This window comes from Trichomycterus rosablanca, chromosome 8, assembly GCF_030014385.1.
Source record: "Trichomycterus rosablanca isolate fTriRos1 chromosome 8, fTriRos1.hap1, whole genome shotgun sequence".
Lineage (NCBI taxonomy): Eukaryota > Metazoa > Chordata > Actinopteri > Siluriformes > Trichomycteridae > Trichomycterus > Trichomycterus rosablanca.
This window is the reverse complement of record NC_085995.1, coordinates 35,773,190-35,787,523: the sequence shown is the minus strand read 5'-3', so window position 1 is coordinate 35,787,523 and position 14,334 is coordinate 35,773,190. Positions and strand designations below refer to the sequence as shown.

Sequence of the window (14,334 nt, the reverse complement as noted above, 5' to 3'; positions counted from 1 at the left end):
TGAGGTGGCATCATGAGCGACGAGAGAAAACAGAAGAAATCAGGTCCTACGGCTCTCTGTAAGAGTGATGTAAAGATGTGGCCATCAGAGAAGGTGTGTGCTAGCCTTTTTCGGTCCCTGAAGATTTAGGCTGTGTCCAAAATCACATACTTAAACAGTACGTTCTAGATTCGAGAAAGTATGCACTGCTCAGCCGGTAAAGCAGTAAGCTTTTTCAGTACAGAAGTATGCAGCTTCAGACGTAATACGTCCGCCATCATACACGATGCAAGTCACGTGATGCATGACAAAATTAATTCTGTAGTTCTCAGAAAGCTAATAATAACGTTACTCAGGGTTGTACATTTTTAATTTTTGTCTTACTTACACTTCTATCAGCTCCAGTTGAATTATGGGATAGATTAGCGGACCTCAAGTGTGCATTGTTCGCATACTCTAAATTGGCTGCCCATGAAGTAGGTCATCCAGGTACTTTTTCACAAACTCTTTAATGTATACCACGTATTTGGACATACTAATCGCTCTTGCGTACTGATTTTGCATACTGTTCAGTATGGAAGTATGCGATTTCGGACGCAGCTTTAGACTTCCATTAGATTAGAAGCCATTTTTGAGTAAACATGATGTCTTTATTAGTACAGTAAAACATAAAACCTGTCTTAATAAAGAAAAACAAAAACAGTAAAATATACTAACAGATGCATCTTGCCACAGAATCAAAAAGAACAAAGTGTGTTTTGCTTTGCATGTTTCTATAGCATCCAATATGCCCCATAAATAATTCACCTAAAGCTGCTTAAAACTGCCCTCTGCCAGAATGTGTGGGTCAAGCTATAGACAAAATTTACAACTGACACAAATAAATTCTGCCTAGTGTTGCTGCATTGAACCTGCCATGACCCAGACCAGTATAAAGCAGTTGTATAACATAACAATAAAATGAGAACAGAAAAAAACTAACTACAAAACCCTAGATTTGTTACTTCAGTAGCTAATTTCGCCAGTCCAGTGAGCCCCCACTCCTCCCCACTGTTTGTTTGTTTGTTTATTTGGATTTTAACGTCATGTTTTAATGTTTACATTCATGACAGGAACATTAGTTACTCATTACACAAGGTTCATCAGTTCACAAGGTTATATCAAACACAGTCATGGACAATTTAGTGTCTCCAATTCACCTCACTTGCATGTCTTTGGACTGTGGGAGGAAACCGGAGCACCCGGAGGAAACCCACGCGGACATGCGGAGAACATGCAAACTCCACACAGAAAGGACCCGGACCGCCCCACCTGGAGATCTTGCTGTGAGGCGACAGTGCTACCCACCTAGCCACCGTGCCGCCCCCTCCCCACTGTAAAAACACACTTTTTGTGGACATGGATGCAGCCTAAAAAACAATATATGTACTTTTTGGAATAATAAATGTACTTCAAGCCTTAAATAAGATCATCAGAAAATGTGTGCACAGTGTTTCAATGGCCAATTGTCAGTTTTATTAAAATGCTTTTTTTTTTTAATTAAAATTAATAGTTTTCTGTTTCATTTTGTTTGACCGCAGCCAATTTGTGAATCAGTTTCTGTTGAGAATCATTTCGGCTGATCAGAAGAGTCGTTCTTGGAGATGATTCACTGCTGATCATCTCTCTCTCTCACACACACACACACACACACACACACTGCTCCGCGTCAGTCAGATTTAACACTAACGAAAGAACGAAAGGACTGGTGTTTATTTGCGCCACGTCCATGCCGTTCGCAACCCGCCATTCTTTTGCGCGTCTTTTCGAAATGAAATGCGCTGTTCACGCTCAGGAATGACGCTCCCGTTACCGGCGGCTCGGTGAGATACGGACTGAATCGTTAAGTTTGTTATGCTGCAGATGTAAACCCGGTGGATTCAGGCTCGCTCTCACACCGGAGCGGAGCGGACACGTCCCGGTCCAATGCGCTGTTTGTTGCGGTCAGGCTTCTGGAGCGCGGGAGGATGGATGAAGTGGAGCCGGTGTGTGATGTGCACCCTGCTCCTCCTGCACCCTGCATTCGCCATATACGGTCAGACATCAGCGTTCATTCCTTCATTCTGCTGACAACCTGTTTGCGCATTGTGGTCAGAACGATTCAGGACTGTAATTCTGATCATTTCACCATTAGGGATTAAATGAGTTGCTCTAATAATCTAATGATTTTATTGAAAACAGAGTCGCAGCCTTTAGGAGCGCAATGCGCCACATTGACCATCAGCTGGCTACATCAATACACCACAATGTAGTGATGATCTATTGAGATATTTAAAATATATTAGTGCATCAGTGAAACTGCTAGATGTAAAGAATTATAGTATGTGAATATTTCCTCTCATGGGAGGAATAAAGGCTCTTTGTGTTGTGATTGAATGACTGTGGATTCGTGCACATTGTTTATATAAACAATTTAATTTTAATTAAGAGTTTTACCAAATTTAAACTTGTTTTACTTACATAATTTATTTAACTCTGAGACAATTATGGTTATTTAATTTTCTTATATTTTGTGAAAACAATTGTGTTAACAACAACAATGTAAATAACAACAACAATACTGTATACATTTACATCCATTAGCACCTTAAAGAAAAGCAAAATGGATTATTAAAATGGGTTTTATTTGGTTTATATTTCACTGAAAAGGAAAAAAACAGCATTTTACACAGTTTTCTTGTCTTATAATGTTCAACTTTGGAATAAACTGGATCATTACAAATTAACATTACAAATACTCATACAAATGCTCTTTTGACTAAATGGGCACAAATTCCCACTGACACACTTCAAAGAAGGCTTGTGAGAAGCTTCCTCAGAAGAGTGGCTGTTGTAGCTGAGAAGATCACGTAGAGGTCACTCTGTTTTAATAACGTTTGTGTCCGAAATGTGATATCCAACCAGCATGGTCAGGTGTCCAAATAATTGTGGTTAAATAGTGTGAAGCCAAAAACTTCACTGCACATTGACGTAAACAGCATCAGGTGTTAAAAGCAAATGTAGGAATCATTTAAGATTAAAAAGAATAAAAATTGATTGAGATTTTTGCTGAACTTCATATGACTAAGAATTAAATTAATTTAATTTACAAGCATAATGGAACAATGGCTCTTCAATGCTAATGCACAATCTACAAGTTTCAGAGAAAAGAACTGCACCCTGTAGCACTGAGGCTAATCATAGTCATGTGATTTTGTATAACACCAGTGCAAATGGAAGAGGTTTTGCATTTTATATTTTATTTTAACACCAGCACAAATGAAACAGGTTTTGCATTTTGCAGCACAAATGGAAGAGGACAGTTTAGCATTTTATACTATAACTACAATTCTGCAGGAACTACTCAGTCTTATGTAAACAGACTAGAGAGCGAGACAGGAAAATCAGTCCTATTTGAGATCACTGCTTTTATTCATTTCCATGGTTTACCACCGCCTTATCCTGATCGAAGTTGCTTCCCCAGAATCACTGAGTGCGGTGCAGTAACACCCTCTGAATGGGACACAAATCCATCGCAGGGCCTCAGCCATCTCCTCTGGCATAGCCAATCATGTCAGTATGTACTCTTTTGAACCCTGGATGTCAGTGGTAGTGGGTTAGCATAATTTACTGCTGTACATCAAGTGCACCTTAAAATTTCTCTTTTTGTTTGCTTGACAGTCTCTGCCCTGAGTTTTAAAGCTGTTCCTCTTCCAGTTTTGTGACTGCTGCACCTGCACTTTAGGTTCCCACTGTTAGATGGTTTGGAACTTTTTGGAACTGATGATGCTTTGAAATATTGTGTTACAAAGTGCTAATTTTGTTTTTATAGCTGATACATGCTCTTTATTTTTAAACAACCCAATAGAACTCACTTGTATAGTTGTGTTCCTCATTTGATTATTTTATTTCGACTGAACATAGGCACAAGATGTGGGGGCTGTCAGGGCTGTAGCCCTTCATAACTCAATTAAATGAATGAAAATAATGAGGATTAACTTCTCTGTGTCAGGAGCAGTGGACTTCTGCTATGCCCCAAATACCATCCTATATACTAAATAGTGTGTTAAATCAAATTTCACTTTTTTAAACTACTGTATAGGATATTGTGTGTGAATGCTATAGAGCCTTTTAGCTTGATAGATAAACTAGTGTAATCTCTGCTCCATGTGTTGCATAATACAGTAAGTATGGGATGTTAATATCTTATCCCACACGTCTTACAAAACATTGCTCATAATGTAAAGATTTTATTTGGATTTTGTTGACAGTTTATTTACTCACACCGGCTGGTTCAAGCCCCACCACAGCCAAGTAGCCAACGTTGGACCTATGGTCAAGTCCCCTAACCCTCAATTGCTTGCATTGTATTCATCACTTGAAAGCATCTGCTAAATGTCATGTTTCATGTAAACATAAAATACGTTCTCACACCTAGATGCAATGTAAATTCACCGTAAACATTCTGCACAAATTGGATGATTAGCAACAAAGCAGTATGCCAAAATGCATGGTAGGTCATAAGATGATCAGTGACACTGTGGCTGTGCAGTTAAGGTTTGATTAATCAGCAACTGTACCAGGGAAGAAAAATTTAATAGTTTTCTTGCTAACATTGCTGCCATGCAAGTGTTTAGGCTTTTGATTTTAGGTTGTCTTTGTGTGTGCATGTGTCTGTCTGTCTGACTGTCCCTGTTATCTTAAGACTATACAATAGAAGCATGCTATTTAAATACTGTTGCACACATTTACATTTAGTGGCCCCTTTTCCCTTTACCATCATTCTGCACGCCTGGGACCGAAGCTCAACGTGTGTGTGTGTGTGTGTGTTGATGTACACTAAAACAGATGCTTTTTAATGCAAGACCATGTTAGTATGCCTGTGGTCACGGATTATACCGAGCACTGCAGTGCTGTTGAATTTAAAGCTACAGCAACCTAAATCTTTGTAGTTGCTTTTTAATTAAGCTTTCATGGGCACACACTGTTCAGTATGAGGTAAGTATACATACCTTCCATTTTGTCATATTTAACAAACATAGACTGTGATTGTGCCGTTGATACCGTTGCTGCTTGGCTTTGTTCTACACGGAATGATGTAACAGGTTTGGAGTAACAGACTGAGGATATCAGTTACAATGTTAGGCCATATCTATTTATCAGTGTAGTCTGAGCTGGTGTCTGAACAGCGTTCTGTCATGTTTCTTTTCTTTTGTTTGTGGTTTGCTGATTGTTCAATATAACTAATGTTGTGTACCATGCAGTACAAATTTAGCATTTGAACTGTTTTGCTGTTTGTATCCACATTGGCAGATTTAAGTTTTATTTATAATTTAATTACTGTTTTTCTTCTTCAAATAAACATGTCATTTTTAAGTAATTATTAATAAGTTGCAACATAAATAACATTATCATTATAAGACAGATTGGCTTCTTAAATAAAAAAAAAAAAGCCCATTTGTAAGATTTAGCGCGTCCAATTGCCCGATTGCATCATGCTTCCTCTTCACCAATGCCGATCCCCGCTCTGATTGAGGAGAACAAAGCTAACCCACGCCCCCTCCGACGCGTGGGCAGCATGCCGTATGCATCTTATCACCTACACTTTGACGAGTGCAATTCAGATCAGCACTGTGTACAGAGAGACACACCCTGACAGCACTCTTTTCCAGACTCTGTGCAGGTACCGTCAACTAGCCAGCAGAGGTCGTAATTGCATTAGTTATGAGAGAGACCCAATCCATCTTTTTAATGTCCCACCCCTGTCTGAACAACAGGCCAATCGTTGTTCATGCGGCTGCTCAGCCCAGCCGGTAGGCAGAGCTGAGACTCGATACGATGTATTTGAGATCCCAGCTCTGGTTCCAGTGTGTGTTTTTACCGCTGCACCACCTGAGCGGCCGTAGGTAGCTGACTTTTTAACACAATTATACATCATACATAATAATTATAAATCGTTATTTTTACTTGATTTTTTTTTTTTTACAAAACATCTATAATTTTTCACACGCAAACTGTACCACTGTACACTATAAGTGTAGCATAAACATGCAAAGGTTGTTTTTGTTTTTAATTCAGGCATCATTATAAATGAGAAGAACATTTATATTAAAATATAAATATATTATATTAAATGTTTGACCTTTACTGTCCAACATCAGGTTTTATAGGCTCTCTTTATACATTACTGGAAGGTTTTCATTACAAAAAGTTTGAATCCACATCACTGACTGCTAGCAGAGCTACTTTGCTGTGGCGACCACTTTTAATTTTGTGAAACTGTTAATAGAATTGTGATTGCTAACCTTGGCAGTGTTGTTGCTAAATAATTCAGTATATAAAAATGTTGTGACTTTGTTCACGGTCAGTTTACAGGCTGATTAAATGCTATATACAGTGTATCACACAAGTGAGTACACCCCTCACATTTCTGCAGATATTTAAGTATATCTTTTCATGGGACAACACTGACAAAATGACACTTTGACACAATGAAAAGTAGTCTGTGTGCAGCTTATATAACAGTGTAAATTTATTCTTCCCTCAAAATAACTCAATATACAGCCATTAATGTCTAAACCACCGGCAACAAAAGTGAGTACACCCCTTAGTGAAAGTTCCTGAAATGTCAATATTTTGTGTGGCCACCATTATTTCCCAGAACTGCCTTAACTCTCCTGGGCATGGAGTTTACCAGAGCTTCACAGGTTGCCACTGGAATGCTTTTCCACTCCTCCATGACGACATCACGGAGCTGGCGGATATTCGAGACTTTGCGCTCCTCCACCTTCCGCTTGAGGATGCCCCAAAGATGTTCCATTGGGTTTAGGTCTGGAGACATGCTTGGCCAGTCCATCACCTTTACCCTCAGCCTCTTCAATAAAGCAGTGGTCGTCTTAGAGGTGTGTTTGGGGTCATTATCATGCTGGAACACTGCCCTGCGACCCAGTTTCCGGAGGGAGGGGATCATGCTCTGCTTCAGTATTTCACAGTACATATTGGAGTTCATGTGTCCCTCAATGAAATGTAACTCCCCAACACCTGCTGCACTCATGCAGCCCCAGACCATGGCATTCCCACCACCATGCTTGACTGTAGGCATGACACACTTATCTTTGTACTCCTCACCTGATTGCCGCCACACATGCTTGAGACCATCTGAACCAAACAAATTAATCTTGGTCTCATCAGACCATAGGACATGGTTCCAGTAATCCATGTCCTTTGTTGACATGTCTTCAGCAAACTGTTTGCGGGCTTTCTTGTGTAGAGACTTCAGAAGAAGCTTCCTTCTGGGGTGACAGCCATGCAGACCAATTTGATGTAGTGTGCGGCGTATGGTCTGAGCACTGACAGGCTGACCCCCCACCTTTTCAATCTCTGCAGCAATGCTGACAGCACTCCTGCGCCTATCTTTCAAAGACAGCAGTTGGATGTGACGCTGAGCACGTGTACTCAGCTTCTTTGGACGACCAACGCGAGGTCTGTTCTGAGTGGACCCTGCTCTTTTAAAACGCTGGATGATCTTGGCCACTGTGCTGCAGCTCAGTTTCAGGGTGTTGGCAATCTTCTTGTAGCCTTGGCCATCTTCATGTAGCGCAACAATTCGTCTTTTAAGATCCTCAGAGAGTTCTTTGCCATGAGGTGCCATGTTGGAACTTTCAGTGACCAGTATGAGAGAGTGTGAGAGCTGTACTACTAAATTGAACACACCTGCTCCCTATGCACACCTGAGACCTAGTAACACTAACAAATCACATGACATTTTGGAGGGAAAATGACAAGCAGTGCTCAATTTGGACATTTAGGGGTGTAGTCTCTTAGGGGTGTACTCACTTTTGTTGCCGGTGGTTTAGACATTAATGGCTGTATATTGAGTTATTTTGAGGGAAGAATAAATTTACACTGTTATATAAGCTGCACACAGACTACTTTTCATTGTGTCAAAGTGTCATTTTGTCAGTGTTGTCCCTTGAAAAGATATACTTAAATATCTGCAGAAATGTGAGGGGTGTACTCACTTTTGTGATACACGGTATGTCGTCTCAGTAGGTGAAGTTTACTCTTTTTGGAGGTCTAGTAGTGTTTAGATTGCTCAAAACCAGTTTGGATGGGAACACAAACACCCATTGTTTAGCAACTGGTCCAATCAAAGTTTTGTTTGGGGCTTGTAATTTTGGAGTGTTAATATCAGAATATAATAATACTGATATTACAGTGTAATATCAGAATAAATTAGATTGCACTTTAGTCTTAGGTATAATCCTGGCTTAGTTGGGAACACAGACAGACACTTAATTGATCCTGAAGGAAATTAAGATGACAGCAAAAGTCACAACACATATTGGACAATTATTATTATTTATTAGAATTTTAACGTCATGTTTTACACACTTCGGTTACAGGTGGTTACTCGTTACACAAGATTAATCACTTCACAAATTTAATGTCAAACACAGTCATAGACAATTTTGTATCTCCAGTTCACATCACTTGCACGTCTTTGGACTGTGGGAGGAAACCCACCTCACCTGGGGATCAAACCCAGGACCTTCTCGCTGGGAGGCGACAGTGTTACCCACTGAGCCACTGTGCCGCCCTCACATATTGGACAAAATAAAAATGGACAACTTCCAATTGTATGATTTATAATCATGATTAACAATCAAGAAATGGAAAATAGTGTATAAACAATGTTTATTTCATTTTTATTTAAATGCACTATGTTTATTACAAAAAACTTAATTAGCTTTGATTATTGCATCTTGGATCTATAGTAGGGCTGGGCGATATATCGAGATTTTATAAAATATCGATATATTTTCATACGCGATATAAGATAAGACAATATCGCATATATCGATATAGATGTTGCGTTCCAGTTAGATCAGACAGTTCGTCTTTCTCTTCTCCCAGTTTGTCTCTGCACATGTTCACCTGCCCCGCCCCTCTCCCTCACTGAACACAACTCGCCCCTCCCCACCGCTTCACCAGTAATTCCTGCAGGCAGCGATAGCATGGAGACGGATAAAGACATGACAGAAGCTATCGAAGAGGAGCTGCTTAGTAAAAAGAAAAATAATGACTAATTTTGGAATTATTTGGAGATGGTTCAAATTCAAAGTGTCAGATGAGCAGCAGAATAATGTATTCTGTAGAGAACGCCGAAAACAAGTCCAGATAAAAGGTTCCAGCTCCGTGTACCTTCATTCGTTTTCACTTCAAATCCCAAAGTTAAAAAACAAGAAAACGAGTCGTTATTCGTTTCAAAAACCAATACAAGCGCATGCACGCGCTGACATGCACGTATTTACTTCACATTAAGTGTTGAGAAAGTAATAATAACGTAACGGTGCGTCTCCTGTTGTTCTGACTCTTGTGTTTGTATATGTGATGTGCATGTATTTGCTCTATCTGTAAAAAACAAACATTATGGGGAGTGATTTCTGTACTGGATGTTGTACGTGGTCGTGTTAGTTTATACTGGATGATCGCCCGACGTCCAACACGTCATTTATTTATCTTCTATTATATTATTTCTTGTTGTCGGCCAGTAAACAACCAAACATTATTAAATTGCATGAACTAACTCTGCAGTAAACAAGGAGCAAACAGCAATTACACAACAAATAAAGCTGTTAAATAATAATAAAGTGCATGAAGCAGAACGCTGATTAAAATGCATTAGATGTTGTAATAGTTACACAGTAACATGAACGATTAGTTATGCCTGGATTACAGAACTGAGTTCTATACAGGGGGGGGGGTTAACGAGGGGTTTACTTTAACGGGGTTTTTCTTTTAATGTCGCACAAGCTCAGCCGGAAACCGTGTCATTCCGACATCTTCCCTACACACTCGCTCCCTGCGCCCTATAGTGCACTTAACATTCTTAAAGGGCCAGACAATATATTTGTAATTTACATTACACGACAGGAGATGCCTTTGAAAACAACTTTTTTTTTTCTTAGAATAGCTTTTTTTTTTTTTTAAGGAAAAATAGTTCTTGTGTGAAGCTTTCCCAGCATGAATATTAATAAAAGTGCCTGTAAAAAAATTGGAACATGTAGCTTTGTGTCTTTTTGTTATTACCATGTGGGATAAAAAAATATCGAGATATACAGTGTATCACAAAAGTGAGTACACCCCTCACATTTCTGCAAATATTTTATTATATCTTTTCATGGGACAACACTATAGACATGAAACTTGGATATAAGTTAGAGTAGTCAGTGTACAACTTTTATAGCAGTGTAGATTTACTGTCTTCTGAAAATAACTCAACACACACCCATTAATGTCTAAATGGCTGGCAACATAAGTGAGTACACCCCACAGTGAACATGTCCAAATTGTGCCCAAAGTGTCAATATTTTGTGTGACCACCATTATTAGCACTGCCTTAACCCTCCTGGGCATGGAATTCACCAAAGCTGCACAGGTTGCTACTGGAATCCTCTTCCACTCCTCCATGATGACATCACGGAGCTGGTGGATGTTAGACACCTTGAACTCCTCCACCTTCCACTTGAGGATGCGCCACAGGTGCTCAATTGGGTTTAGTCCATCACCCTTACCTTCAGCTTCCTCAGCAAGGCAGTTGTCATCTTGGAGGTTGTGTTTGGGGTCGTTATCCTGTTGGAAAACTGCCATGAGACCCAGTTTTCGAAGGGAGGGGATCATGCTCTGTTTCAGAATGTCACAGTACATGTTGGAATTCATGTTTCCCTCAATGAACTGCAGCTCCCCAGTGCCAGCAACACTCATGCGGCCCAAGACCATGATGCTACCACCACCATGCTTGACTGTAGGCAAGATACAGTTGTCTTGGTACTTCTCACCAGGGCGCCGCCACACATGCTGGACACCATCTGAGCCAAACAAGTTTATCTTGGTCTCGTCAGACCACAGGGCATTCCAGTAATCCATGTTCTTGGACTGCATGTCTTCAGCAAACTGTTTGCTGGCTTTCTTGTGCGTCAGCTTCCTTCTGGGATGACGACCATGCAGACCGAGTTGATGCAGTGTGCGGCGTATGGTCTGAGCACTGACAGGCTGACCTCCCACGTCTTCAACCTCTGCAGCAATGCTGGCAGCACTCATGTGTCTATTTTTTAAAGCCAACCTCTGGATATGACGCCAAACACGTGGACTCAACTTCTTTGGTCGACCCTGGCGAAGCCTGTTCCGAGTGGAACCTGTCCTGGAAAACCGCTGTATGACCTTGGCCACCATGCTGTAGCTCAGTTTCAGGGTGTTAGCAATCTTCTTATAGCCCAGGCCATCTTTGTGGAGAGCAACAATTCTATTTCTCACATCCTCAGAGAGTTCTTTGCCATGAGGTGCCATGTTGAATATCCAGTGGCCAGTATGAGAGAATTGTACCCAAAACACCAAATTTAACAGCCCTGCTCCCCATTTACACCTGGGACCTTGACACATGACACCAGGGAGGGACAACGACACATTTGGGCACAATTTGGACATGTTCACTGTGGGGTGTACTCACTTATGTTGCCAGCTATTTAGACATTAATGGCTGTGTGTTGAGTTATTTTCAGAAGACAGTAAATCTACACTGCTATACAAGTTGTACACTGACTACTCTAAGTTATATCCAAGTTTCATGTCTATAGTGTTGTCCCATGAAAAGATATAATGAAATATTTGCAGAAATGTAAGGGGTGTACTCACTTTTGTGATACACTGTATATCGTATATCGCCGTTCAGCAAAAAATATCGAGATATAATTTTTTATCCATATCGCCCAGCCCTAATCTATAGTAAATATTAGTAAAGCTTCAGATCAGGATATAAAGATCACCTGATCACAATTAAGTGCTTCCAGAAGACACATAAGTGTATTTTTAGATACATGGTGTGTGTCTGTAGTTTTCAGGTACTTTGTACTTGTATTGAAGTAGGGTTAACAGAAAGTGTATGATTACCATACCACTATATATCACCGCATTTATTACTGCTGAGATCCGGGGATGCAAATTTCAGCAGTGCTATCGATCGGTCGGACATCTACACAGACATGATTAAATATGTCTAAGAAAGCGTCTGAGCAGCTTATACGTTAAGATATGTGATGTTCAGTGCGCTCTTTTAACCCTGGATATAAATAAAGAGGGCTGCGTCAGGAAGGGCATCTGGTGTGAAACTGCTCCATCATGTATGCAGACCAGAATGATCCACTGTGGTGACCCTGCTTGTTCTTTGCATATTTAAAATGTAAATGTGATTACAAGACTGTTGTGTTGTTATTGTTTCTATTTTCTGTTTTCCTCTTACTCAGATTCGCAACACAAGTTGTTATTAACACCAGCAAGAACAGCCGTATTCATCTCTCTTAAAACACAGCTGTTGTTTACGACCCTTGCTCCTGTTAAACACACCTGATTTACATATTCTTTGCCTTGGGCTGGTAAAAGCTCAATTTACATCAAATCTGTAATTATGAATTCAATTTTGTTTTTAATAACACAGTCCAGTTACACCAACCTGATCCAGAGTGTGTCAGGGAACAGATTTGGTACATACCTTGGTACTGGCTTTTGCAATATTATATTAAATCATGAAGAGAACTACTACATGCAGTTTTAAATGTTTCTTATGTCAATTGTTTTATATTATCGGCTTTGAATTTTAAAATATTAAGACCTAATGCTAGTGCTATAGCTTGATATTCACAATGATATCCTGTTGTAAAACCTGCAATGTTGCTTTAATAAGTAGTAATAAGTGAACAGATTGTACTGATAATCTGCAGCACTGTGAAGCTCAGAGCACAGCAGCCAGGTTTGTTCATAAATCCTCCACCTTATCTTTATCCACCCCGGCTCTGTGTGTACCGTTCTGGAGACTCTGCCGTTGGTTCCCGTCAGTGCTTCCATAGTGATGCTCCGGCGAGTCAACAGCGAGCCTACTGTGCTGTGTTGCCATGGGAACTGATCTGCCTAACATTTTTTCCTCCTCGCGAGGAGCAGAGTGAGTGTATTATAAGAATGACAATGATGAACTGCGCTGTTTGATTTTGTTCCTCGCTCCGAACGCTCGTCCAAGTGTGTGGCTAGGTCGATGGTTTTGTTCGGCTCCCTGACAGAGATGCGTGGAACACAATGATGTTTCTGTTAATCTCTTTTTTGTCACCTATTAGCATAATTAATTAGACCAGAATTAGTGTTTAGTTATTGAGGACACTCAGATCAGATTGCAGTTATTTTGCAGCTGTATCATGACAAAACACCTAAGCTGTTTTCTTTTCGAAAGGAACAGGCATTTGTGACTTCTTTTAATAGCATCATACACCGATCAGCCGTAATATTAAAACCACCTCCTAGTTTCTACACTCACTGTCCATTTTATCAGCTCCACTTACCATGTAGAAGCACTTTGTAGTTCTACAATTACTGACTGTAGTCCATCTGTTTCTCTGCATGCTTTTTTAGCCTGCTTTCACCCTGTTCCTCAATGGTCAGGACCCCCAGAGGACCACCACAGAGTAGGTATTATTTAGGTGGTGGATCATTCTCAGCACTGCAGTGACAATGACATGGTGGTGGTATGTTAGTGTGTGTTGTGTGTAGTGTGAGGCCAGTGGTAGCTCAGTGGTTAAGGTACTGGACTAGTAAACAGAAGGTTGCCGGTTCAAGCCTCGCCACCACCAAGTTGCCACTGTTGGGTCCCTGAGCAAGGCCCTTAACCCTCAATTGCTCATTGTGTAAGTCCCTTTGGATAAAAGCGTCTGCTAAATGCTGTAAATGTAAATGTTGTGCCGGTATGAGTGGATCAGACACAGCAGCGCTGCTGGAGTTTTAAAATACCGAGTCCACTCACTGTCCACTATTAGGACTTTAACATCATGTTTTACACACTTTTTTTTACACACACAATTTTGTGTCTCCAATTCACCTCACTTACACGTCTTTGGACTGTCGGAGGAAACCCACACAGACATGGGGAGAACATTCAAACTCCGTACAAAAAGGACCCGGACCGCTCCAACTGGGAATCTAACCCAGGAGGCGACAGTGCTACCCTCCCCTTGCATGTGTTACTTTATTGAGTTACGTGAGGATGAATCTAAAAAGCACAGGAGTCTTTTTTTTTAGATCTGTAGATGACTTTTGTTGTCAGAGCTACTTGTTACTTGTTGGCCTGGGCATAAGCTACTAAGTTCCATGTTCTAAACCTGAGACTGTACCCATGCTGTAAGACTTCAGTACCTGGTTTTGCCCAAATGCCCAAATTTCTTTCTAAATATTAGCTGTTTACAGTGGTATTATTCTGATATTATTGCATCTTCTTAGTATATTGCTTTACTGTGTAAT

General features: G+C 40.4%; 1 protein-coding gene across 2 annotated transcripts in view; it reads left to right on the top strand.

The window, feature by feature from the left end:
- The first annotated feature begins 1,728 nt into the window (after positions 1-1,728).
- Positions 1,729-14,334, top strand: part of kiaa1549la (KIAA1549-like a) — a 78,713-nt gene continuing 66,107 nt past the window's right edge. For both annotated transcript variants that reach the window (XM_063000813.1, XM_063000812.1), the window contains exon 1: positions 1,729-2,053. In XM_063000813.1, the coding sequence (XP_062856883.1) occupies positions 1,945-2,053 (109 nt within the window). In that variant the 5' untranslated portion in view covers positions 1,729-1,944. The remainder of the gene's footprint in view (positions 2,054-14,334) is intronic.